At 35.1% G+C, this 23,618-nt stretch overlaps 4 protein-coding genes across 11 annotated transcripts; 2 read left to right on the forward strand and 2 right to left on the reverse strand.

Moving 5' to 3' along the window:
• Positions 1-358: 358 nt before the first annotated feature.
• Positions 359-5,775, forward strand: LOC105649069 (RING/U-box superfamily protein). Of its 4 annotated transcripts, none has more exons than XM_012235607.4 (9): positions 359-793; positions 869-1,564; positions 2,637-2,722; positions 2,836-3,004; positions 3,314-3,402; positions 3,595-3,759; positions 3,941-4,018; positions 5,133-5,236; positions 5,347-5,775. In XM_012235607.4, exons 2-9 carry the CDS (start codon positions 907-909, stop codon positions 5,450-5,452), a joined length of 1,455 nt encoding a protein of 484 aa, XP_012090997.1. In that variant the 5' UTR covers positions 359-793; positions 869-906; the 3' UTR covers positions 5,453-5,775. The 4 variants fall into 4 exon arrangements, with proteins under 4 accessions (XP_012090997.1, XP_012090995.1, XP_012090998.1 ...); XM_012235605.4 differs by having other exon boundaries at positions 892-1,564; XM_012235608.3 differs by having other exon boundaries at positions 360-793; positions 892-1,564; positions 2,646-2,722.
• Positions 5,776-6,409: 634 nt separating this feature from the next.
• On the reverse strand, positions 6,410-10,655 carry LOC105649068 (heat-inducible transcription repressor). Its single transcript, XM_012235604.4, has 6 exons — positions 10,030-10,655; positions 9,286-9,450; positions 9,028-9,144; positions 8,157-8,357; positions 7,539-7,703; positions 6,410-7,116 (listed from the first exon to the last, which is right to left on the reverse strand). The coding sequence occupies exons 1-6, from the start codon at positions 10,282-10,284 to the stop codon at positions 6,655-6,657; spliced, it is 1,365 nt and encodes a 454-aa protein (XP_012090994.1). The 5' UTR covers positions 10,285-10,655; the 3' UTR covers positions 6,410-6,654.
• Positions 10,656-11,928: 1,273 nt separating this feature from the next.
• On the reverse strand, positions 11,929-16,393 carry LOC105649067 (uncharacterized). 3 transcript variants are annotated; one of them, XM_012235603.4, is made up of 11 exons: positions 15,905-16,393; positions 15,503-15,797; positions 14,696-14,759; positions 14,540-14,599; positions 14,378-14,456; positions 14,208-14,253; positions 13,983-14,081; positions 13,792-13,860; positions 13,358-13,682; positions 13,130-13,263; positions 11,929-13,030 (listed from the first exon to the last, which is right to left on the reverse strand). In XM_012235603.4, the coding sequence occupies exons 1-11, from the start codon at positions 15,916-15,918 to the stop codon at positions 12,062-12,064; spliced, it is 2,154 nt and encodes a 717-aa protein (XP_012090993.1). In that variant the 5' UTR covers positions 15,919-16,393; the 3' UTR covers positions 11,929-12,061. The 3 variants fall into 3 exon arrangements, with proteins under 3 accessions (XP_012090993.1, XP_020540914.1, XP_037497493.1); XM_020685255.3 differs by lacking the exon at positions 13,792-13,860; XM_037641565.2 differs by lacking the exons at positions 15,503-15,797; positions 15,905-16,393 and adding an exon at positions 14,992-15,494.
• A 2,871-nt stretch (positions 16,394-19,264) lies between these two features.
• LOC105649066 (RING/U-box superfamily protein) lies at positions 19,265-23,564 on the forward strand. 3 transcript variants are annotated; one of them, XM_012235602.4, is made up of 3 exons: positions 19,265-19,722; positions 20,112-20,172; positions 21,343-23,564. In XM_012235602.4, the coding sequence occupies exon 3, from the start codon at positions 21,343-21,345 to the stop codon at positions 23,065-23,067; it is 1,725 nt and encodes a 574-aa protein (XP_012090992.3). In that variant the 5' UTR covers positions 19,265-19,722; positions 20,112-20,172; the 3' UTR covers positions 23,068-23,564. The 3 variants fall into 3 exon arrangements, with proteins under 3 accessions (XP_012090992.3, XP_020540923.3, XP_012090991.3); XM_020685264.3 differs by lacking the exon at positions 20,112-20,172 and having other exon boundaries at positions 19,265-19,544; positions 19,657-19,722; positions 21,317-23,564; XM_012235601.4 differs by lacking the exon at positions 20,112-20,172 and having other exon boundaries at positions 19,265-19,544; positions 19,657-19,722.
• The last annotated feature ends 54 nt before the right edge of the window (positions 23,565-23,618 follow it).

Genomic DNA, 23,618 nt, shown 5'->3' on the forward strand with positions numbered 1-23,618 from the left:
AAAAGATAAATTAGATCATTATATAATTAAGTGGTTGATTAATAATAATATTAAAGAAACAATTGATGTAATAATGTAAGCAGAGCGGAAAAATGCCTTTCAATTAAATGAAAAGATTAGGTTATATGGGCCTGATCCGGTTTGGACTAGAATCGGCTGGTTTCTTCAATGATAAGAAAGAGATTGAAATCGAAATCATAACTAAAGTCTGAGCCGATTTAGTTCTTAAAGTTTTCAAGGATCAGAAAAGCGGTTCCATGAACCGGAACCGCTGGTTTGGCCCCATTGGAGAGACCAACTCGCATTTGTTTGTTTGTCGTATTTACGCATTTGCTCTTTCATTTCTCTTTTCTTTTATCTTTCTTTCCTCACCTCTCTCTTTCTCTCTCTCGCCACTATTGAGCGAGAAACAGAGAAGGGAAAAGAAAATAAGGTAACCATAAAACAAAAAATATAAAAAAAGAAAAAAAAAAAAGAAATCGAAGGCCAATACCTTAATCAATTCCATAAATTCTGATCGTCTTCGTTTTCGTCTTCCTTCAACCATTTCTGGGTCAAATCGATCGCAGATTTTGAAAAGCTCAGATTCAGCCTATCAAATGGCAATAGTCAAATTACAACGACGAGGCTTTCCTCTTTGACTTTTTCTATCAAATTTATTAATATTAGTCTTTTGGTTTAGGGTTTCTACGAATGAGATAATTCTCTTCTTCTTCTTCTTGTTCTTTCTTCATCATCGACGTGGTCATCGTATTCTTCTTTTTCTTATCTCAACGGAGTTTCGCCTTCGAAGGTATTATTTATTGATTCAATTTTTGCTGGTTTTTGTTTGGATTATATTATTATATTATTCAATTTTCTTGTTTAGGATTTTGTTTGGTTGATTGATAGGGTGATGATGTGTATATGATGGTTCTGGTTAGGGTTAGGGCATCTGCGCAGATGGAAGCGTCCGGTAGTAATTCCGATACGTATAGAGGTTCTTCGGGAGGGAGTAGTACAAGTAGTAGTAATTCCAGGAGATATGGAATGCTATCGGCTTCGAGTATTATCCAGGCACCGATTTCTGCCTTGTTAGAGTATTCGGGTCTTTTACGAACCGCCACCAGGTCAACTCACCAAGAAACGGACCCTTTGATTACCGGTTCTGGTGGGATTCAGAATAACCATAGGCTTGATGATTCTACAGCGTCTGCGGCAGCTAATAATGGGGAGGTTGCTATTAGGATAATCGGTGCAGGGGAACATGAGCATGATAGAGAAGGGTCTGGATTGGTGGTCGGGCAGTTGGGTGCTCAGAGTGAGGTTTCTGTGCAGCAGCCAATGCCTGGAATGGCGTCAGATGTTCAGGGAGATTCTAGAAACGATCGTGGGACCGGAGAAGGTGCTACTCAGCAACCTTCTAATGCAAGTGGGGATGGGGAAGCTGCCGATGGAAGTGGGGCTAATGGAAGGGATTCTTCTTACCAGAGATATGATATTCAACAAGCTGCCAGATGGATTGAGCAAGTCCTTCCTTTCTCTTTGCTTCTATTGGTCGTCTTCATCCGCCAGCATTTGCAAGGTATTATTCTTTATAGCTCTGCTTTGTTTTAATGTTTACAAATCGGATTGGCCGACTTAATAGGGAAAAACTTCTCCAAATGACACAATTTTTGTAATCTCTTCACCCTATGGTCCATTATTTAACAATTGTGTTAATTGATTTACCGATGATAGAACTATATTTCTGTGTTAAACTTTATACTAATTCCATATGCACCAGATAAATGACAATGTATTTTGTCCTTATTCATGCATACCATTTGTCATTTGCCGCTATATGATGGTTATTTTATCTCACCAGAACTTGTTCACCTTTTGTTATTCAGTGTCATGTTCCCATTGCCCTTTATGTGCTGAATAGGTGCTTTGCCATTTTAATTTTGATAATTATTGTTTGTGGTTGATCTAACCAAGGAACTAACTCTAATCCATCATCCAATGAGAATAATGGAGAAGAGAACCCCCTAATCTAAAGGATTTATTAAAGAAAAAAGTGCACAGTTGTTGCCTAAATTATTTATTTGAAGATACATTTAGCATTGTTTTAATCATAAAAACTCTATAGCTGCTCAAAACAACTTCTGATAAAGCGTCTAATTGGTGTTTTCCAAAAATCAGTTTCGAAAGCAATCTCGAAGAGAAACTAAATACAATTAGATAATGCCACCTTTTCTGATTGTGTTTTCCTTCGAATTAGGAATTTATTAGTAGAGGGATGAAGTTGGGGCTTAAAGATTTATTTACTATTCTTTAATTGAATAACTATTTATTTCCACTTGGCTTTTCTCATTTCTCAGGTTTATTTATGTCAAAACATCTATCAGGAATTCAGTGTGCTCTTTGCATTTTGTGTCTTTGTTATTATTATTATTATTATTATTATTAAACATTGTCCTAGGCATTAAAAGTCTTTCAACTCTGACTTGGAATACATGTGCTGGAGTTTCTTTTTATAATTTTATGACCTTTAAAGAGTGCATTTCTGAACCCCTCCTCCTTCTGCTTCTCTCTCTCTCTCTCTCTCTCTCTCTCTCTCTCTTTTTGCTTTAGTCATTTTGTTATTTAAGTGGTGACATTTGGCTTTCTTTAAGGAATTACAGGTTTCTTTGTTACAATTTGGATTGCTGTTGTCATGTTCAAGTCAAATGATATCCTAAGGAAACAAACGGCTCTGAAGGTGCATATTTTGTTGTCAATTTGGGAATTGAATTAATGGACTTTTGCTACATCATAGTTCTTTTTAGATACTACAGTATGATTATTTGAGCATTGAAATTTTTGTGGCTGCAGGGGGAGAGGAAAATCTCAGTCTTGATTGGCATCTCCCTTGCGTTCACGCTTCATGTGGTTGGTGTTTACTGGTGGTATCAGAATGATGACCTTTTGTATCCATTAATCATGCTCCCTCCCAAATCTATACCACCCTTTTGGCATGCCATTTTCATCATCATGGTCAATGGTATGTTATTATTTGCAGATTATTAATGTCACTATGATTAAAGATGCACTATATGCTGTAATGTTGTAGAGAGATTTTGACATCAACAGTATTTATATCATACTGCATGCATTTTTGCTCAGTCCTCTCACAAATATTCCTACTGATATTTTGCCTTTTTTGTTTTGGTTTTTCTTCAAAAACTTTATCCTTCATTAAATCAGTTCCAGTCACATTTTTTGTACTCAGAATAGTAGTATTTGCACTTTCGCCAATATCTATTCATTTTCTGTCTGCTTTAGCCAGTTTCATAATGTTTGTCCTCTCCAGATACTTTGGTCAGGCAGGCAGCAATGGTGTTCAAATGTATTCTGTTAATGTATTACAAGAACAGTAGAGGCCGGAATTATCGTAAACAGGTGAGATAATTTGTAGCAAGTATCAAAGTTTTATTTGGTCTCTGTTTGGTTTTAAAAGGGATCAGAACACAGAAATCCTCCTTCGACTGATGAAAAAATAAATAAATAATAAAGAGAGATATTTCTTTCTTTTCTTTACTTTATTTTACAAATTTATATAGTGGTCGTCTGATTAGTCATCTTATTTTCCAGGGTCAAATGCTAACTTTGGTTGAATATCTGATGCTGCTCTACCGTGCGTTATTGCCAACACCAGTTTGGTACCGTTTCTTTTTGAATAAGGAATATGGGAGCCTCTTCTCATCACTAATGACTGGGTTGTATTTGACTTTCAAGCTCACTTCTGTTGTTGAAAAGGTACAAGCTTTTCTGACTTTGTAATCTATTATTTTCCTTGTTTCTTGTTTATGTGCCGACATTCTATCTTTTTGTTGAAGGTCTTTGTGCTACGCTTGGCACGTATCTCTCATTATATTTTCTTACCTCTGACTTGTATGCTTCCTTGTCTATGCCCCTCACTTTGTTTGGTAAATTGCAGGTGCAATCCTTCTTTGCTGCTTTGAAGGCGTTATCACGTAAAGAGGTACATTATGGGGCCTATGCAACATCAGAGCAGGTAAAAAAAATATCCTTTCTTGCTTGGAGTTGTGATGTATATTACTTGAAATATTGTGTTTTGCATGATATGCATATGTCTATATGCATGTTATTACATTTTGTCTGCTATTTATGATTGTTTCATGAGAAAGGGAAGGCTAAGGATAAGATGTCAGTTATGCCTTTTGAAAATGGTCAAAAGCTTGCAGGGGTATGGTATACGCCAATAACAGTTTATCTGCATGTCCTAACAGTTTTACTTCAGAATATATGACTCTCCTGCCATAATAATGAAGCATAATGATTTCAGTGCATTATGATATTCACATGCCATTTACTGAAGGTCCATGATCCAATACCAGCTATTTGCTAAAGGATTTATTCTATAGAATTTAAATCTAAATAGAAATTAATATAACCAATCAAAATTAATTTTTTTTTTCCAACCAAAAAAATTAAAATCTTTCAAGATATTTTTGTCAATTTATAAACTTAGTAGGGGCGTTTTGGCAATTTCAATGTTCTCCGTCCTTATTCTCACCTATATATATATATATACACACACACACACTATAAATAAATTATAGATAGAGATATAATAGTTACTATTTGATTTAGGTTTGTTTGCTAAAGGAAAATTTATTTTCCCTCCCATCCAAACACAAGTAAGGAAGACATTCTTTTCAAAATTTTCTTCCCCTCACCAACTTTCTGCGCCCTTCCCCCATTTCCCTTATTCTCCTTACTTTCTCCTTTATTCTCTGAAGCAAAGTATAATGCCTCCTGGGCTAGCTCATGTAGTCATAGGAGTGGGTAAAGATTGTAGATTCAAGTTCAAGCTCAGCTTTCCTCTTATACCAGAAAACTTGTTAATTAATCTGACTAGATAAAACTTGGTCAAAGCAGTGTCACGATCATTTGAACTTCATTTTTTCCTGCTTCATCATCATTTGTTCGTCCACACTATTCTTAGCCTTTGGGACAATTCATTAATTTGATTATAGAGGAATTTAAATTTAGATCAGAAAGTGTCCCTGGTCTTTTTCCATTCGGAAAGAGGACCACCTTTTATTTTTTAGGCAATTTTTTTAAATTCAATTTGCATCAACTTGTGCGACTGGTATGTAATGCAGGTCAATGCAGCAGGAGACCTGTGTGCTATATGTCAGGAGAAGATGCACGCTCCCATTCTACTTCGTTGTAAACACATATTTTGCGAAGATTGTGTATCAGAATGGTTAGTTGCGTGCTCTATGATAATAAGTTGCAAGTAGTTGTGCTTCTGTTTGTTTGCACATGATGGTTTCACTACAATAACTTTAACTTACTGGCATATTCTGATTCTAGGTTTGAGAGGGAAAGGACATGTCCTTTGTGCAGGGCTTTGGTGAAACCTGCGGATCTCAAATCATTTGGTGATGGTTCAACCACTTTGTTCTTCCAGATATTCTAAATTTTTCTACTGTAAAAATCGAAAGTAGTTTTTTCTGCTTTAGAGCTCCAAACAGTTACTGAAGCTTGCCTCTTCCTGATCAGCGAGAGATATATACAGGTATATGCGAGACTATTTGTCTATGGTTTGTTCATTAGTTAACCAAGGAAATTGAACAGAAGCAAGTAGATGGAACTTGAATTGGTTCTCTTTCCTTTGTTGTATTGAGAAAGGTTGAATGTAACTAATGGCCCTTAAAAGACAGTTCCTCTTCGGAATTACACTATATTGTCAATGTCCATTTACCATAAATGAAAGGCTTTTCCCCCCCTCTTTAAGTTGTACATATTCTCTTGTTAATAAGACATCAATAATTGTTAAATCGTCTGATTAGATTTCATGAACTTGGTTGTAAGCGAACTAGCCTGGTTACTGTCTGATCTGATGGTTGATTGGATTGACTTTATAATAATATGGATCTGAAGCCTTTGTATGAAGAGCTTGTGTTGGTTGATAGGCTTTGTTTGGAGATGAGCGAAAATCAATCCAATGACGAATGAAATTATAAATATCGTATTGGTTTGGATTAAGCATCTAAATTAAATATTATGATGAAAAAAAAAATCACGAGGAAGTGTACTATTTATCATAGAGAAACTGGACATATATAATCGTAGGATAAATTCTGTATTAAAACAATTCAAAAAAAAAAAAAAAAAAAATAGAAAGAAAAATAATAATCCGCTTTTCATAACTATTAATCAGAGAGAATATTGTTCTAACTTCAAAAGGAGTCGTCACGATGTTTTCTGACTCTGTTAACAGAAAACGTAATCTACATAAGTTGACTGTGATAGTCTGATGCTGTGGCATGACCAAATTTTTATATATCTGAATTAGGGTACTAAATTGCATATTTGTGAACAAATATATCTGAGAGGGTTACGTAATTAAACAAAGTTTCCAAAGACAAATTCGTTATCTGAACAAGGAAAATTAGACTTTATTTGATATCAAATAAAGCTGCATTCGCAAATACATACACAAAATAATAACAAATGCTGTGCTCAGAAAAAATCAGGGAGAAAAGAGAAAAGACAAAATAAGAAAACTCTCCCACACCCTTCCTCCTCCAAATAAAAAACAAAGGAAGAAAACTGAAAAATTAGGATCAATATCCCACAAAATTTCTTCATGTTAATGAACAATAGAACAGCTTGATTTTACGCAGATGGTTTTGTGTTTGTTTTTGCATTTTCCTCGAGTAGTGGAGTATCTTTTGCTTCTTCTTCTTCCTTGTGTGCTGGGATGTTCTCTTTCTCTGCTTCCTCCAGTACGGTTGTAAGTGAACTTGTTGGGATATCATTCCCCGGAGCCTCAAGTGTTACTTGCGGTGTCCTAGGGGCAGGAAATATTTCCCTTGTTGTCGGTGGGCTTGCAGATGCAGTAATCTCAGAAGGTGATGATGGAGAAATGGGTGACGGAGGGGATATAGAGAGAATCTTCGTAAAAGGGTAAACTTCAGTGACTTCTTCACTGCCTTCGTCTAAATACACAACATCTTGCATGGTGAGTTGGTGGTACTCGACAATTTCCCTTAGAAACCGGTTCTCACGTGCATGCATGGCATTCTCGTGTGCCAAACGAGCCTTCTCAGCCAAAAGTGTCTCCAGTTGAAGGCGAATCTGAGGTCAGGGGTCATGAATAATATAAATCACATAGAAGCTAAGCATGACAGCAGTAATCTACCACAAGTTAAATAATTAAAGATACATCAATGTGAAAGCAAGCCTCCTATAAGAATTATAAAACTTAAGGTTATGTTTTGTATATATCAGAATACAATGGAATACAGTCAAATAAATTTTTAATCAAACTTAACCAAACCTAATCAAAATTTTAATGCAACAGAATGCAATGTAATCTGAATTTTGACTAAAAATACATTTGGTTATATTATATTCCATCAATTAAGACAAATCAAATTTAACCTTAGGACATAAATGTATGAACAATCAGCTTAAGGTTACCACCTACACTACCAAAAAGTAAATTTTTATTTAAAGATTATTGATAAACTAAACAAGTTAATGCAATTAAAAAATACCAAATCATCGTCTGCTGGGTTGCCTCCCTTTTCATGACTCTCCCTTAGCATTTTATTCTCTTCCTCTAGTTGGGAACATCTTTGTTTTGCAAAGGCCAAGTCTGCTTTAACTGTTTTCAGTTCTCGAAGAAGTAGTTTTGCTTTTGCAGCAGTTGCCATCGCAACCTGTAAACCAAAAGACAGGCCAATCATGCATTTCACCAGCTAGGAGAAATAAACAAGACTAATCACACTCTCCCCCCATCATTATTCCCCTTTGGTCCAATGTTGATAATTGCAAAGGATACTATTAAGATCGGTATCCTTCATTTAGACGACATTGTCCAAAGATACAGCATAAGTTAGTCAGTTTTTACTGCTAAAATAAATTCTGAAGTCTGAACCATTGATATAGCCTAGAATGAAACAAAACCATGTTCTACCTTTACCCGCTTTACTCTAAGAAATGTTATAGCCCTTATGTTTTTGCTAGTATGATGACCTTCATGCTTGATGGGGGCGTTCCCATGTAACATGAAGTGAATTCATAAATCAAGTTTTATTTGTTTTCTGAAATAACACATTTAAAATTATTGCCAGATGAACCAGTGTCCCACAAATACATAGTTGCCACCTTACGTCGCGAGATGCCTTCAATTGAGTTTCATGGTTCATTTGACTCTGTGGCTGATTACGTTGCATCATGGGTTGCTGCCACGAACTATTTTCACCAGGGGCTAGATTTTGAACATCGACATTGCTTCCTTTTCGCCTAACTTGCAGTTTGCGGGTCTCTTGGATGATATCCGCAGTCTTATTTTCCACGAGAGTGCGACCTTCCTGGATGAAGAAGGAGCGATGAAGCAAGAAAATATAATTTTTATAACTAAACTAGTGAGTGAAGCATATGTAAACATGCAACCAAAGTCACTTCTGTGTGTTTCAGTTATTTACTCATTTCCTGTTTCAATCTAATTACTGAAAGGAAACCAAAGGACAGAAACAAAGGAAGAATTCCATCATTGCCATTTCCAGTCTAAACTCAACCTAGAACAAAAAACTTGAGAGAGAGCTCTGATCTCATAGCTTCTCACATAATTAGGAAATGGAAATAACTTTTTCTTTTCTTGGTAGAAATGGAGATTGGAGTGCTAGCCCCCTCTTTCAAATCTCCAAAGTCGACTTATGGATAGACTTGCCCCTAATTGACCAATTTACTTTTGCTAACAAATCACACTTAAAAGAGCCATAAGGGCAAACCCAGGTAATTATCACAAGAAAATTAAAAAGAAAATGCAGCAATTTAAATGATTCTACAATGGGTAATCATTATCTTGTTCCGTAATACATACCAAAATAGCAACCTTATAAAGCGGAAGAGCAAATGGGAAAACAAGAATATAAATTATGCATATCCTTGCCTAGAGTTGAACCACCAAGCAGACAGGTGGAAAAAAAAAAAAAATCTGTTTATACTCATTGAGCATAAAAACAAATAAGAATGTCTCACCTCAAAAGCCTTCTCAAAGGTATCCCCAATCTGATTAAGGGAAGATGAAAGTTTATCCAATCCCTTTCGTATATCAACTTTCTTAGCTCCCTCTGGAGTTACGTTTGATTGTTGAGACTGTAATTAGGTAAGAAATACAAGGGATTAACTTACAGTGGTTCTCAATTCTACTACAGCATTGACCTTGTATTGTTTCAATATTTTGTGTAAATTTTCTTTGCTGCATTATAGATAGAAATATTAGACATTACAAATTACCTGGCTGCCAGAGCTATCTGAGATATTGAACCTTGATCTTGTCGTTGTTTCTGATTGTTGGGACATATTATCATCGTCAAGAATGGCTTTGGCTTTCCTAGCAAGAACACCCCAAAACCCTCTAGAATCATTTCTCTCTGATGAATCTTCAAATGCATCAAAGACCTACATGTTCAGGCCTCACTTCAGATTTAAAGAAAGAGAAAACAAATTTCCATTGTTAAATACGAAAAATGCAAATAGAGATTTTCTAATAACCAACTAATCTACAGTAAAAAACAGAGACAGGCATGAGTTATAAAATCCGGATAGAACAAAATCTTATAAAGCCCAAAGCTTCTTAACCAAAGCTAATAATTAAACAATAGAATGTATTAATCAAAATACTAAATTTACCTATCCATCTAGATAACGGAATCCAATTTATTTTTTAATGGGTTCTTCAATGAATCTGATTACACAGTCGAAACAAAACAAGAACAGAGCGTTTTTCCTTCGAAAGGCAAATATTCTGATCTATTTATCCATAGAATCATGTACAAATGCAGACATAATCACCAATAACAGAGAAACGAACTCAAAATATTATTAGATAACTACAAAACATAGAGAAGCCAAAATAAAATAAAAAAATATATATCTAGGAGCCAAAATCTCGCAATAAAAATAAGAAATGAGATCCAAATAAAATACAACCAACCCTTTCTATGAAAAAAGAAATGAAAGAAAAAAAAAAAATTGAACCTTAGATCGCTGAGGGAGAGGATCTCCAGCGTAGGCAGAGGAAAGAGACGATTCACGATGAGCGGCAGAAGCTCTGATGGCCTGAGCTGCCAGAGACGCTTGAGCAGATATAGTAGAGGAGGAATTAAAAGTATGCGACGATTTCAAAAAATTATTACTTTTCATATCGTCCTTGTTATCATTTTCTGATGCGCGATATATCTCTTCTTTGAAGGTTGATGCTCTTGTAATTCCTTGCCTTCTCCTATACGCCATCGTGTTGTCTTTCTTTTTCTTTTTCTTCTTCTTCTTCTTCTTCTTCTTCTTCTTCTTTGTCTCTGTTGCTGATTCGACGAATAACCGCAGCTACCACAGCCGCCTTGCCCGTCAAGGTCACCGCAACTGCCACCGCGACTGCCACCGCGATGACAGATTGGAGGAAGAGGGAAGGAAGAGAAGGTAATCACCACCAGCACCAACAACAACAACACTACCGCCAAATGGGATCAAAAAAAGAAATAATTGGAAAAATTAAAAGAGGCGTCTGTTTTTGGATTTGTCTAACGAACTTTTCCTTTTTTTATCGTCTGTGAACCATCTTCCATGAAAGAGAATTACCAGAAAAGAAACAGCTAAGGTGACGGCCTTTGCATGCTTTTCGAGCTTCGTATACCGTCCGATTTGCAAGCTTTCTTATTATACATTATTAATACAATCCAACGGTTTGTACTCCTCCATCTGTTGACTTCACTATTTTTCCCGTCTAGTATACTTTGCATTTTCAAAATATACATTTTGGTATTTGTATTTCTAACCTCTAATATTTTGCAGAAATATATTAATCTCAATAACATTTCCAAATATAGAATTCAAATTCTATTTCTCATTTTGAGATTGATATGGTATATTTATGGTTTTATTTTTAGCATATAGCGTACATGCTAGGATTAAGAGTTCGAAAGTGATATTCAGGAAAAATCTTTTAACCACCACCACGTCAAGTTCAAAAATAATGCTTTATATTTATAATTTTAATTAATAGTTATTAATGAATTTTATTTAATTAATTAATATTAGGTTGTGAGTTTTCAGTCAATTATTTATATTCAAAGTTAAAATCAAATTGATTATACGAAAGGTTGAATTAGTTTAATTCAGTTGATTTGTTTGATTTTTCTATTAACCTCTAGTTGTCTTTGAGCTAAAAGAAATCTTGAGTTTGAATTTATCAGAATTAAATTAATAAAAAATAGTATATGATTTAAATTTTTTTAAGTACTTGCATTTGTTTTATAAGAAACGCAGCACAAGAATTTACAACTCAAAAATTGTTGGAAGTGGGGCATCAATCTCGATCGATCAGCTAACATATTTCTCTTTACGTGTTATACAACTCATAGATACATCAACATCATCTTATTTTCCTTTTCTTTTCTTGACGTGATCATCAAACTTTATCTGAAATACGTGATTATAAATTCTAATAATGAGTATTTGTTGGAATTGTCTGCTTAAATTGCAGTCACGTTTCAAAGCAATATTATAATACATTTCTTATTAGCCAAAAATATCTCATAACGGAAAAAAAAATCTGAAAAAATTAATAGTAATACTCTTTTTTCTATATTAAGTTCACGACTCATCCATAAATCAAATCAATTAAAATAATAATTTTTTAAAAATTGATCTTATTTGACTATGGGTGGGACCGTATACCCGTAAGTGTGAACTGGCAAACTGCCTCTTCTTATATTAAAGGTTAATTCTTTCCTACTTTAGAAACTGACAACCATGGATCAATTGTTGATAACAATTTATTACCTGTTTATTGGGTGATAAATTCAACACTCTGACCCTTTTAACTAAATCATTACCAAAAAACATTTAAAAGCAAAAAAAAAAAAAAAGGAAAGAAATGCATTTGCAGCAACTAATGCCTCAACCAAAACCAAACGAAGCCTTGAACTGATGCAATAGAATGGCAGTCTATTTACAAGTTCTAGAAGGATACTTTGGTTTTCAGAATGAGAACTGTATTTGTCATATTAATTACTTACAGCTGAAGAGCCAAGCTAGTAAGCTGGTTATCATGGTGGTAAGTCTCACTCATTCTATCCAGGAATCCTACTTGGCCATCTGAGCTCTGTTGCAGAAATCTAACCGGTCCCACCGAATTCATCTGATCAAGTTGCGTCTTCAAGAAGGGTAGATCAAATATGAATTGGGAAACTGGTGTCAAGCTGTGGTTTGATTTCAATGCCATGTCTGTCTCATATGAACTACAAATTTCTTGAGTTACACCTAGGAGGCCTGCTGTAGCTTGATCATAACTTCTCAGGTGTCGTGATTGAAGATTGTTCGTGGAGCCTATGGTTTGACCAAAACCTGATGCGCCTGCAGTCATGGTGTCTAGCTGCCATGAAGGTGATGAAAAGCTGCAATTATCGCTTAACCTGTGTTCTAAGACATTTGAGTTAGAATATTTTGAATCTGAATCTGATGATCGTGACTTTTCATGCATCTTTTCTTTGTTGTTCAAATTAGCAACCAAGAAATTCGGATCTCTTGCACTGATGATGGATGAATGTGGACCAATATGAATCCTACTGCTCACTGTATCCATATTGTTCCTGCTCTGAGCTTCCAGTCTAGTGGCACCAAAGATACTTCTCTGATTACCATGTGATGCTGCTTCCATTGAAGTGCCACAGATACTTATTTTATCACCAGAATGAGGTATATCCCCTTTATTAGTATCACACATGTCTATTCTGTTACCATTGCTTATACTTTGAGACCATTTAATTGGAGCATCTGCAGTAGACGATATCCATTGGTCAAAGCTGGATGTCACATTTTTGCAGTTAGGAGTCTTGGAATAATTTGAAGCTGAAGTCATATAATTGGTAGCTTCAATTGACCATCCATCTAACTTGCGTTGGGCGACCATTTGGGCTGTTAGCCCTAAATCTTTAACAAACAACTTTAAGCTTTTCCTATAATTAATATCCTGCTGATTCACCTACAAAAATGAGAAAAAATCATCCGATTTAATTGGTAACGTCTTTATACCAGTAAGCATAGATAAAGTAAGAAATGATATTTAAGGAAAATCACTTACATGCATTAGCAGTTTGGAGTTATTATAAATTTTCGAAACAATTGAATAATTATCATCAAGGATAGACAAGCAAGGTCTATAGGTAGAACGCCTATTTGCTTCAGAAGAGTTAGATCCTCTACCATCCCCACCACCTGTTGGCATAGAACTAACAAAAAATGAGTAACAAATTCCATAGAACACATGAAAAATGTATCTCAGAAAGTCAGACCTGAATTCACTTCTTACCAAAAGGCACTTCATCCTCCCTTATGTCAGATAGGGTAGTAATACCCCTAGCAGTGTAGCAAGGCATTACTTGCGTTTTTGTTCTTAAATTCAATATACTGCTTGCTGAACTGAGAATAGGTTTTCGAGGTACAGTGGGTGTTGCACTGTTAGATCTTGAATTTGTGGCAGGCTTAGAAGATGAGCTGTAAGTTGAACTCCTAGCTTCACCTTTAGGTCTTCTAGTATTTCTTCGTCTTGATCCCGAAAATTCCAATTCAAAATTTTCAGGATCAGTTTTAAGAACACAAAAAACCTTTTTAGCTAGTTCATCGATGGCACGAGCCTGCAAAAACAAGGATTGAGATTCCATTGAAGGCAAGATAGTAAACTATCTTGGCAGAGAATTATAACAGTAGTACCATAGAACTTTGGCAGAGATTTAACGATTATACCTGTCTGAAATAAATTGTACTGGATGAATTAAAATGCATTGCATTTTTGGATATTAGAAATACATCATGCTGCATGACAAAGAGATGCTTCATTTTTATTGAATGGCAAAATTATATTCACACACCAACGCCAAAAAACAAATTTACATTGGGAACTAAAAGTAGAAGTAATACTTGAGAATGAAGCAAACCTCAAATTGTTCAAGACTTCTATACATTCCCTCATGAAGTTTAGCTCTCATTGTCCCAAAATCCATTGGCTCTTTGATGATTTCATAGTAATCCTCTACCTTATTTGGTGGGTTGGGGGGGGGGGGGGGGGGGGGGGGGGGGGGTTGAGAAGAGCAACATAATGAATAAGAAAGGGAAAATATCATTAGTGATATATGAAAAGGCAACCATTAACTGATACTAACCTCATTTGGATCAACTGGTTCTGCAAATATTTCATGATTATCTCTCCTAAAATATGAAATAAGTAAAAAAAAAAAAAGATCAAGACAGGGATAAAACTTTTTGTCAATTCTTATGAGCTCATGTTCCTTGTTATTTGAAATAATGTCAACTGTTTTGGAAAATTATTGACCTCTGTAATACATCAAGGATAAGCTCCAGTATGCGCTTTTCTGGCATTCGTGAGGCAAATGGCACAGTATGTGGTTGGTCTGATATAACAGAAACTAAAGTCAGAAATGAAGGAAATTGAATATCTAAGGTTGATTGTTTGAACAAGGAAACTGAAGGTAACCCGGATTGGTAACTTGATCTCCATGTTTTCTGCTATCTTTACTTTGCACAATGACTTTATCTAGTTCAATAGGGAAAACAAAGCATCCAGTCAATTTAAGTGCAATTTGAAAGCAAGTAATTTATAATTACATCTTGGAGGGAGCAAAAGGCAAACCATCATTTAGTGCAACATCTCCATCGCTTGATTGCATTTCATCCTGTTCATCATTATTGAGATCCTGAAACCAAAACTCGCAGAAGATAATAGAGATTTTATATTATCTGCACAACTCCTAGGATCTTGAGGAAAGAAAGACCCAAAGCAACCTCGATTAAATCATGAAGAAATACATATTGATGGCTATTACCACTCTAGGAAGCAATTTACACACTAAGCGTTGTGCATTGAGTCAGTGCTAGAATTTTGGAAACAAACAAATCAAAAAATAAAAATTTAAAGGCTTCTTCAACCTGATTAATACAGCTGAGTGCCTTGCAACTTTGGGGAAACTAATAGCAATAAAATTTGAAAAATTAGGGAGGGGGGGTAGGAGTGGGGTGGAAAGCTGCTGAAAGAGCCAATGCCTTGAAATCCACAACCAAACATTAAAAAGGAGACATAAAAACAGAACAGTAAAATATGATCATATAAAACAAAAGAATGTTCATGAGTCAAAGGATTGGTTGGTGTCCACTGTTCAGCTGCCTGGTCTACTGATATCTCCCAAGTAAACACCACAATATTAAAAAATGCTGTTATAGAATGACTTTTACAATAACTTTAAAAGCCCTCTTTAAACCCCTCAACAACCAAAATCCCGAGTGAAAGTACAGTAAGCATCAGCACCGACTCAATCATTGCAATGAAAAGGAAAAAAATAACAAAAATTTCCACAAACTGATAATATTTCACAAAAACAACTACAAATTAATGAAATTAATTATAGATAAAGAAAAATCAATAAATAAAGCAAATCAAAACCTGTTGAGCACTTAAAGGAGAGGCTACATCTTGAAGAGGTCTAAGTTTCCTCTTCTTCTTGGCTCTGGTCCGGGAGGCAGGCCCCTCGCCGTGACGCAAACGACGGCGTTTGTTTTGCTGATGCACTGCCACGTGTAAATTAGTGCTAGTACTAGTAATAATAGTGTTGGTACTAAACCTACTTTGAACACCAGAAGATTTAGGCCTCGATGGCTGAGCCTTCCTCGCATCCAAAGCCGATATTCGAGGGCTTCTTCTATGTCCTTCTCTCCACATCCTCCGCATTTGTACTTTTCTAACAACAACAACAAACAACAAAACCCACATTGTCTCCATCATTAAACATAATAATTCCAAACCTGAAAAATAATGACACCCAACAAAAGAAAAACAAAAACCCACCTGCACATTCGCATAAATTTTGCAAAACAACAAAAACCCAAGTTTCTTTTTAACTAAATAAGTACAAAAATGAATAAGGGAAGGTACATCAATGGAGGAAATTGTTGAACTTGCAGAGGTAGTAGAAGAGAAAGGGTTTAGTTACATTGACGATATACAGCTAGGAATTGGTTAAATTTTCCATTTTTGAGAGATATGGAAATTCTAAGTAAAGAAAACTCATAAACCCAATTGATTCTGCTATTTGCTTCGTATCTTGGACTGTTATAAGGGCTTTAAATGTTTAAATAACTAAATCAAAAAGGAAAAAATTAAAAAACAAAAAAGGGAAAATCTCTGCAAATGTTGGTATAAAGAGTGCAAGAGTAGCATGATTATTAGACAAAAATGGCATAATCTAAATAAGTAATGACAGGATAAAGCTTGTAATTAAAAAAAAATGGAGGGTTTTAGGAAGTTTGCCAAACCAGACAGTGTAGGTGAGACAGATCACAACCGGACAAGAAACGAATCCGCTAAGGGGACCCCCAGTTTCTCTTTAATAATAAATAATAACTAATTAATCAATTTGTCCTTTTGTTAATTGCTGATTGGTCCATTTCATTTTTAAAAGACAAAAAAAAAAAAAAATGGTCCTGTATTTTATAGGCCCATGTGCAAGCATTTTGGATCTCTTGGCCCGTTTTAATATTTCAAAAAGGTAAGAATTTCTCTCTATTTTTTATGATGGATAAAATCTCAAAATTTAATATGATTTATCACAATCCACAATTTGGCTCTATTTTAAATTTTATTGCTTTAAATGGAAATTTGGTTTTTTTTCTAAAAAAATTAATAATTGCTAGTTTTTATACTAATTCAAAAAAAAATTTAAAAAGACTTTTCTATATAAATCGTATTCGTCCAGTAAATTTAATAAAAATAAATAGAAATATAAAAAATGAATAGTAAATTTAATAACAATAAATAGAAATATAAAAAATGAATATAAACCTTTAATATGTATTTTTGTTAGGAATAGAAGTATAAAATAATGATGATGGCTAATAATTTTTTATTTTCGATCAAAATGGTATACTTCAAATATATGAGGTTTAGATATTCATAGTTGATTTATAAATAATGGAGTATGTATTTTGTAACCACTAAGAGATTTATATTTAAAATTTTGTTTTACAACTTATACTAATTTTGATTTTTTTTTTTTCTCATTTTCTTTCATACTTGTCTTTACATCATAACATAAAGTCTTGTACTATTTTTTTTTTTTTTTTTTTTTGGAAAGGATAGAGTACGTTTAATTTGATATTAGTTGTCATCTTTCTTTTTTTTTTTTTTAAGAGTGTCAATTGTCATCATTTGAATATTAATTAATTTACTATCTATCTATTTTGGCCCCGAACTTTTACAATTTTTTCAATTAACCCCTTTTTTGAAACATTTAACGATTTCGTATCCAAACTTTGTGGGTATTGCCCAAGCGGCTCTTTTGACCAAAATTTGATAAAGCGTGAGCTGCGATCACAAGCTGAGTGCGTCTGGCATTAGTGCGCCGTTAGCCTTCGAAACGTCGCCGTATTTGTCAAGCTCTGTTCACCGTACTCTTAGTGACATGTTCCGCTAATAAAAATCAGCGCCTCCGCTGTCACGCCACATAGACCCTAACTCCTCTTTGTCGGCTGAAAACGAGGAATATTTTGTAGTTGAAGAAGAAAACAAACACGACAGGCTTCCGACCACAAATTTCTGTGAAAAAGATGCACTAGACGAAGCTATTGATGAAGATCTTGAGTTCAAATCAAAATCATAAGTCGCATGAGCGTTGATTTGGCATGGGTGCAGAGCTGAACAGACACTGCTAGGTGGCCTGGCATATAAAGCTATTGTTGAAACGGCCATGGTTTTGGTTTAGATCACAAACCCAAAAGAACCCAAATCAAGCAAATTGTTCACTTAAATCGAATTTTAACAAAAACCCACTATTTTCGCCCGAAACACACAAATTTTATCGAAGATTCTCTCTTTTTAATAAGGAGCCATTATTTTTTCTATAGATCAAATTGGATCTTGATGGGTGAAAACTCAGGAAACGCAACATTATTGGAGAGGAAGTTTCTTGTTCTAGGGATATAAAGAAGAATAAGAACAGGAGCTACTGTATATGTAAATTTATATAGATTTTTCCTTTTAACTTCAGGAACGAACACAGAAAGAGAAGTGAACTAGAGAGAATTTACAAAAATTAACCCTAAAATTGAAAGCAAATAAGAGTCAAAGAAGGTTGGATTACAGAGAAAGGGGATGATTTTTGGCCTTATTATCTAGTTTCATTTTGATTCTTCACATCATCGTTAATATTATTATTATTTGTTGGACAATTACGAAGTAAGAGAATTGCAGAGAGAATGAAAGCTCTTCAAGAACTGGTTCCTAACGCCAATAAGGTAATATTAATTTGTTTATCTTTTTTATTTTTATTTTTTAAATGTCAATTCTCCATCGTCATCTCCTGCTTATAAGTGAAAAAGGACTCAATTTATAATTGAAACAGGACCGTTTTACATTGACGAGGGCAAATAAATAGTACATGATACGTCACCGTTGTCATGGTCAACGGATGCTTAACACGTCACTTGCTCATTTTTTTAAATAAGTGCACACTTCGTCAAAATTTGATTAAAAAGAGCGAATACGCAATAATTAAATATTTCAAAACAAAAAGTGTAAATTAAAAATTTTATTAAAGTTTAAAGGGGTAAATATGTGTTTAGCGGCATATTTTACGTCTTATTTTTTAAACTTTAATGCATTATTTTCTTAATAAACAAAATTGATTTACAATCTAATGGTTTATTTATTTTAAAATGTAAGAAAAAAAAACAATAATAACTATTCTACTAAGAAATATTTTAGAAAATTTATTATTATTATTATGATTGAAACTTGAATATTAAGACACACTACTAGATAAAACTAATAATGCACTCATGCGTTCTATTATGAGAAAGATGATTATGCTTTAACTTTTATATTTTTGTATGTATTCATACGTAGATACAATTTCATTTTTACCATTGCTATTGAAACTGTTTATAAATTTTAAAATTTGTTTACATTAATAACAGAATATATATATATATATATATATATATATTACTGTTTTGAAAATAATATAGTTTTCAATTCATTTCGAAATTTCCTTCACAAGACACAACCGACGTCCGGGATGGGGGTCATGGGGGTGTGGTTCCATCATCCATGGGCTCCATGCCCATCATTGTTCGAGCGCGTCTCAAAGCACAAAAGGTACATATATAAAGCGCTAAAGAGGCATCCCGTTGTATACGCTGGTGCAATCGATTAGCCTTTCCAAAACGCGCAGAGTAGCGCGTGAAACCACTGTATCCTTCCAAAAGTTCAATTATGGATGGAAGGGTTTTCGGTCGTGGCTGCAACGAACCTCTCTGTTCGATAAGAAATCCTCAAACAGAAATACAACTGTATAGATAATTGGGTACATACACGACTTATAATCACTTGACGAGGATAGTAATTGACTTAGACCTCAAATACGCTATCATTTCTCTTTCTTCGTGATAGAAAGCATTTTCTCACCAACCCAGCTTCTTTTATTATCAAGGTGGTTGGAATTTCAAGTCTTTCTATTCTATTTTTTGCCCTGAAATCGCTTTTTCAAGTAATTTTGTGCTAGTTTATGTTATCATTTAGGCTTTTAAGTGATTTGATCTTAGGGCTTTGGTGGGCGAGTTGGGAATTTTGAAGATCGAAGCATTTTCCTGCCTGGAATCGATTTTCTGGTAATTTGTTTCAATTCTTAAAGTTTTTCACTTTTTAAGATTTCTTTTATGCTATTGAACTCAGCTAGAGAGAATTATCAATTGGGTTCTGTGTCATTTGAATTTGTTTGAATTGGGCTTGTTGTTCAACTTTAGAAGCTATGTGATAGGATCTTTGTTGATGATTTCTTTTTATAACATTGAATTGAGAGGCTGGAAAGTTGGGATGTGTTGAGAGCAAGACATTTGTTGAAGGTGTACGGATATGTGATTACTCTAAAATGCTGTATAAATTCAGGCCTCAGTTTTTCTATATTCCTTATTTGTTGGTTATCTTTGACTTCCTGGCCATTTAACTTTTGAGCAACTAGATGCATGATTGGCGGTTTGACATTCCCTCTGTTTACCAGGATCTGTCTTGAGGATAAATTTGAGTTAAAGTTAACTAATACTGGTTGTCAAGGTTAACAGGTTAGTTGCTGTAGCCAGCAATCTAGGTTTCTTGTGCTGTGATTTTCATTATCTTATGTTGGCATGCTTTTATCTGAGCAATAATCTAATAGCTGTTGGATTGGCTCACTGAAGCTTTTCATAGAAGTTAATGTGGTGAAGGCTCTATTACTTTATAGGGAATGAGTTTTGTGACTAGAGCAGCAGTTCTTTCGGTCACTCACATTCTATGTTGCACATAAACTCTCTTTGGCTGCCGTTTCAAAATGTTTCCCGCAGGGAAACGTCTGGAAACTCCTCGGAAATATTGCGGTACCGTTTCCGTAAATTGGATAATTTGGGAACATGTTTCCGCTCTCAGAAATGTGTTTCCATATATTGAAAATTCTTGGAAACTCGTTTTTCTAATTAAAATAGATACATAAATAAATACAAATCCATAAAACATGTACTTTTATAAGTATGGAACTTGTAAACGATTTTTTTTTTTTCCTTTTGAATATGATTAAATATTGATTGGACTGAACATGTTATTGAATATTTTTTATGGTTTATAATAATTTATTTTTTATATTCATAGATATAACCCTATATTTTTTTTATATTGACACGTTTTCCCCACATTTTCATTTCCTATATTTTTGAAAATACCATTTCCCCGTGTCCGTTTCCGTGATTTCAAGTTCCATTCCCATGCAACATAGGTCACATTGATATTTTATAGAAGATATTTGAGGGGACTGGGTAGGCTGTCCAGGGCAGGTCCATTGCACTAACGTATTAAGATTTAATTTCTTTAAGTGAAATGTCTGCAAAGTTTAAAATTATAGGTGGTCATAACACAATCATTTTTGGGTATTATTTTCCATGTCGTCCCACTATCTTGCTCAAAATGAGGGCAACAATGATTGCTCGCTTCTTTTCCAAAAATCAATAACTTACCTCCCTAAGAGAATAATTGAATATGCTTTTGACTTTTTATGTTGACTTGGTTTCCATCTTGTCCTTGGCATTTATTTACTTTTTTGAAATAATGATGTCATATTAATCTTCAACCATCTCCTGTTTTTGATGGAAAATTATTCTGGAACTGGAGTCCCCTACCTTAATTTATGTCTCTGTCCATCTTAATTTGTTCTTTTCTATTGCTCATTTTGTCCCACAGTTTTCTGCTCCTTTGTCTACTTACAGATGGACAGGGACTGGGAGAGAACCTCTGAGGACGTGCCTCTATCTGTAGTTCATGGCCATGTGGATAGTGGTTTAGTGGCTGACCATTCTGTCCATCCTGCAACATGTGTGATGTGCAGAAGAATTTTTGCACCAGATACTGATGATCTTGAAAATATCAGTATATGCGGGGACTGTAAATTTTTGCTCCTTGAAGATGTGGGGGATTCCACCCATGGTTCTCTTCAGAGGAGGCCACATAGAGGAAGAAGAAATAGGTACAGCAGCTCTGAGTCAATTGAAAATCTTTTTTCTCAACAGTTATCACATATGATTAATGTGGTAAGGCAAAACCTCTCCACTGCATCTGGGCATGACAATCAATCTGTAGATGGGGATTCTTCTGTTAGACTGTTGGCGCACACGAGCTCCCGTACAACCTCAGCTGGTTCTAGAAGATGGCGACAGGTTCTCTCAGACACTGAAAGTGAGGGCTTTGATAATTTGGATTCTGTTTATGGGGAGATTGAAACCACTCCCAGCGTCAGTTGGCACAGGGCTTATCATGGTGATAGTGATGCCATTTCTTTTAGTGCATATGGAGGGGACTCTGATGTATCTATTGATGGACATAGTTTCCTGGATACAGAAATGTTTATTCAACCAGATGATGGAAGCAATTTTGAGAGTGATACTGACATTGATCCAATGCATGCTGGTCTCAACCACTGGAACTTAGATGATGAAGAGGAGGAGGAAGAAGAAGAAGAAGAAGAAGACGATGGTGAATGGGAAGAAGCTGATATTGAGGAAGACACAATTCAACCAGTGGTAGCTGGATCTCAACTTCAAAATTATTTGATTCCAAGTCCAAATGAAGGTAATGGCTCTAATAATTGGCATCGGCAGTTTGATTCTCCTTTTGAGGCCCTTATTAACTGGAGAAGAAGGCAAAGTAGACAAGCATCTAACAGGGACATCTTTGCTCACTTGGAAGCATCAGAAGTACCACGATATGTGGGGAATTCTGGGGATTATCTTGATGCAAGAGGCTTTGAGGAATTGCTTCAACATCTTGCTGAGACTGACAACTCAAGAAGAGGAGCCCCTCCTGCAGCTATGTCCTTTGTGAATAGTCTGCCTCTTGTCGTCATCAATGAGGAACATATGACACATGATGGTTTAACTTGTGCAATTTGCAAGGATATTTTATCCATTGGCACTGAAGTTAACCAGCTTCCTTGCCTTCATGTATATCACCCTTCCTGTATTTTGCCATGGCTTAGTACCCGGAATTCGTGTCCTCTATGTAGGTTTGAACTACCAACTGATGATAAAGACTATGAGGAGGGGAAACAAAGCAATAGCAATAGAATAGGGATACATGAAGTTCAGCAGCAGGATGATGCAAGTGAAGACAGCTCCTCTGATGTCTCAGATGAAGCTGAAGCCGATGAAGTTGGTGAAACCGAGCAAAGGCAGGTTCTAGATCCGCATCCTGCTGTAAGTAGCTCTGGAAGAGAAGGCAGCAGGAGGAGATGGTTTTTTCTTGCTGCTGCTGCTGCTCCAATTGTCAGTCTAGTTGGTATTGTTCTTGTGTTTTGGCTAGGAAATCCTCAAGGGAGAGGACGACCAATCCGTCATTGCATCTTACCTGAAAGAGGGATTAATCAAATTCAAGTTCCCAGCTCGTCTGCTCCCAACCAAAGGGGTAACAGAAGCCGGAGATGGTGGTCTTTTTTCTAAATGATTCAATGCTTGACTGATGAGCCTAATACAGTATATTCATACACGATTATTACCAACTGGATATTTTTTAGGAAAGAGTAGTAAGGTAATTTCTTCTTATGCTAGAAATTTTTAGTGCTTGGCCTGGAGTTACAATTTACAACATTAGTGTGGGAATTGAACTGGCAAAGTTTCTGAATGTTTACAGATGGTCCAAGCTCTTGTGCTGTTTTCTTTTTCACAGTTCAATGATTGGAATTAATTACCAACAGAAGTAGCATTTTTGCCACAATCTTTGATGACTGGAAAGGGGTTTGGATAGTATTTGGGGAATTTTTGTTTTTGAATGATCCGTATCTCATTTTGTCGACTTTTGCTGCTGTCTTTGTATCAGCGAAGGGATAAGTAGACAGATTATTGTAAAGAACGCATGCAATATTATGCATGAATTATGAATAGCGTTGCATTTGTATATAGTATTGACTAGCAATATGATAATATTTGATGATTGATTATTTTCTGAGTGGTTCTACCTTATATTTATTTCATATTATTTACAAAGTTTCCAT

The sequence above is a fragment of the Jatropha curcas genome, chromosome 2 (genome assembly GCF_041381405.1).
Source record: "Jatropha curcas cultivar XTBG-Jc1 chromosome 2, XTBG_Jcur_1.0, whole genome shotgun sequence".
NCBI lineage: Eukaryota > Viridiplantae > Streptophyta > Magnoliopsida > Malpighiales > Euphorbiaceae > Jatropha > Jatropha curcas.

Excerpts from the sequence above, each read along its gene's own strand:
- LOC105649067 (XM_012235603.4), bottom strand. Across the intron at positions 14,457-14,539 it reads AGATCAAGTTACCAATCCGG|ACCAACCACATACTGTGCCA; the intron begins GTTACCTTCAGT and ends CTGTTATATCAG. Across the intron at positions 14,254-14,377 it reads ATCCTTGATGTATTACAGAG|GAGAGATAATCATGAAATAT; the intron begins GTCAATAATTTT and ends TTCATATTTTAG.
- LOC105649068 (XM_012235604.4), bottom strand. The coding sequence starts at position 10,284 with ATGGCGTATAGGAGAAGGCAAGGAATTACAAGAGCATCAACCTTCAAA. Across the intron at positions 9,451-10,029 it reads CTCTCCCTCAGCGATCTAAG|GTCTTTGATGCATTTGAAGA; the intron begins GTTCAATTTTTT and ends CTGAACATGTAG. Across the intron at positions 7,117-7,538 it reads ACCCAGCAGACGATGATTTG|ATTCGCCTTCAACTGGAGAC; the intron begins GTATTTTTTAAT and ends CCCTGACCTCAG.
- LOC105649069 (XM_012235607.4), top strand. The coding sequence starts at position 907 with ATGATGGTTCTGGTTAGGGTTAGGGCATCTGCGCAGATGGAAGCGTCC. Across the intron at positions 3,403-3,594 it reads GCCGGAATTATCGTAAACAG|GGTCAAATGCTAACTTTGGT; the intron begins GTGAGATAATTT and ends CTTATTTTCCAG. Across the intron at positions 5,237-5,346 it reads GAAGATTGTGTATCAGAATG|GTTTGAGAGGGAAAGGACAT; the intron begins GTTAGTTGCGTG and ends TTCTGATTCTAG.
- LOC105649066 (XM_012235602.4), top strand. The coding sequence starts at position 21,343 with ATGGACAGGGACTGGGAGAGAACCTCTGAGGACGTGCCTCTATCTGTA.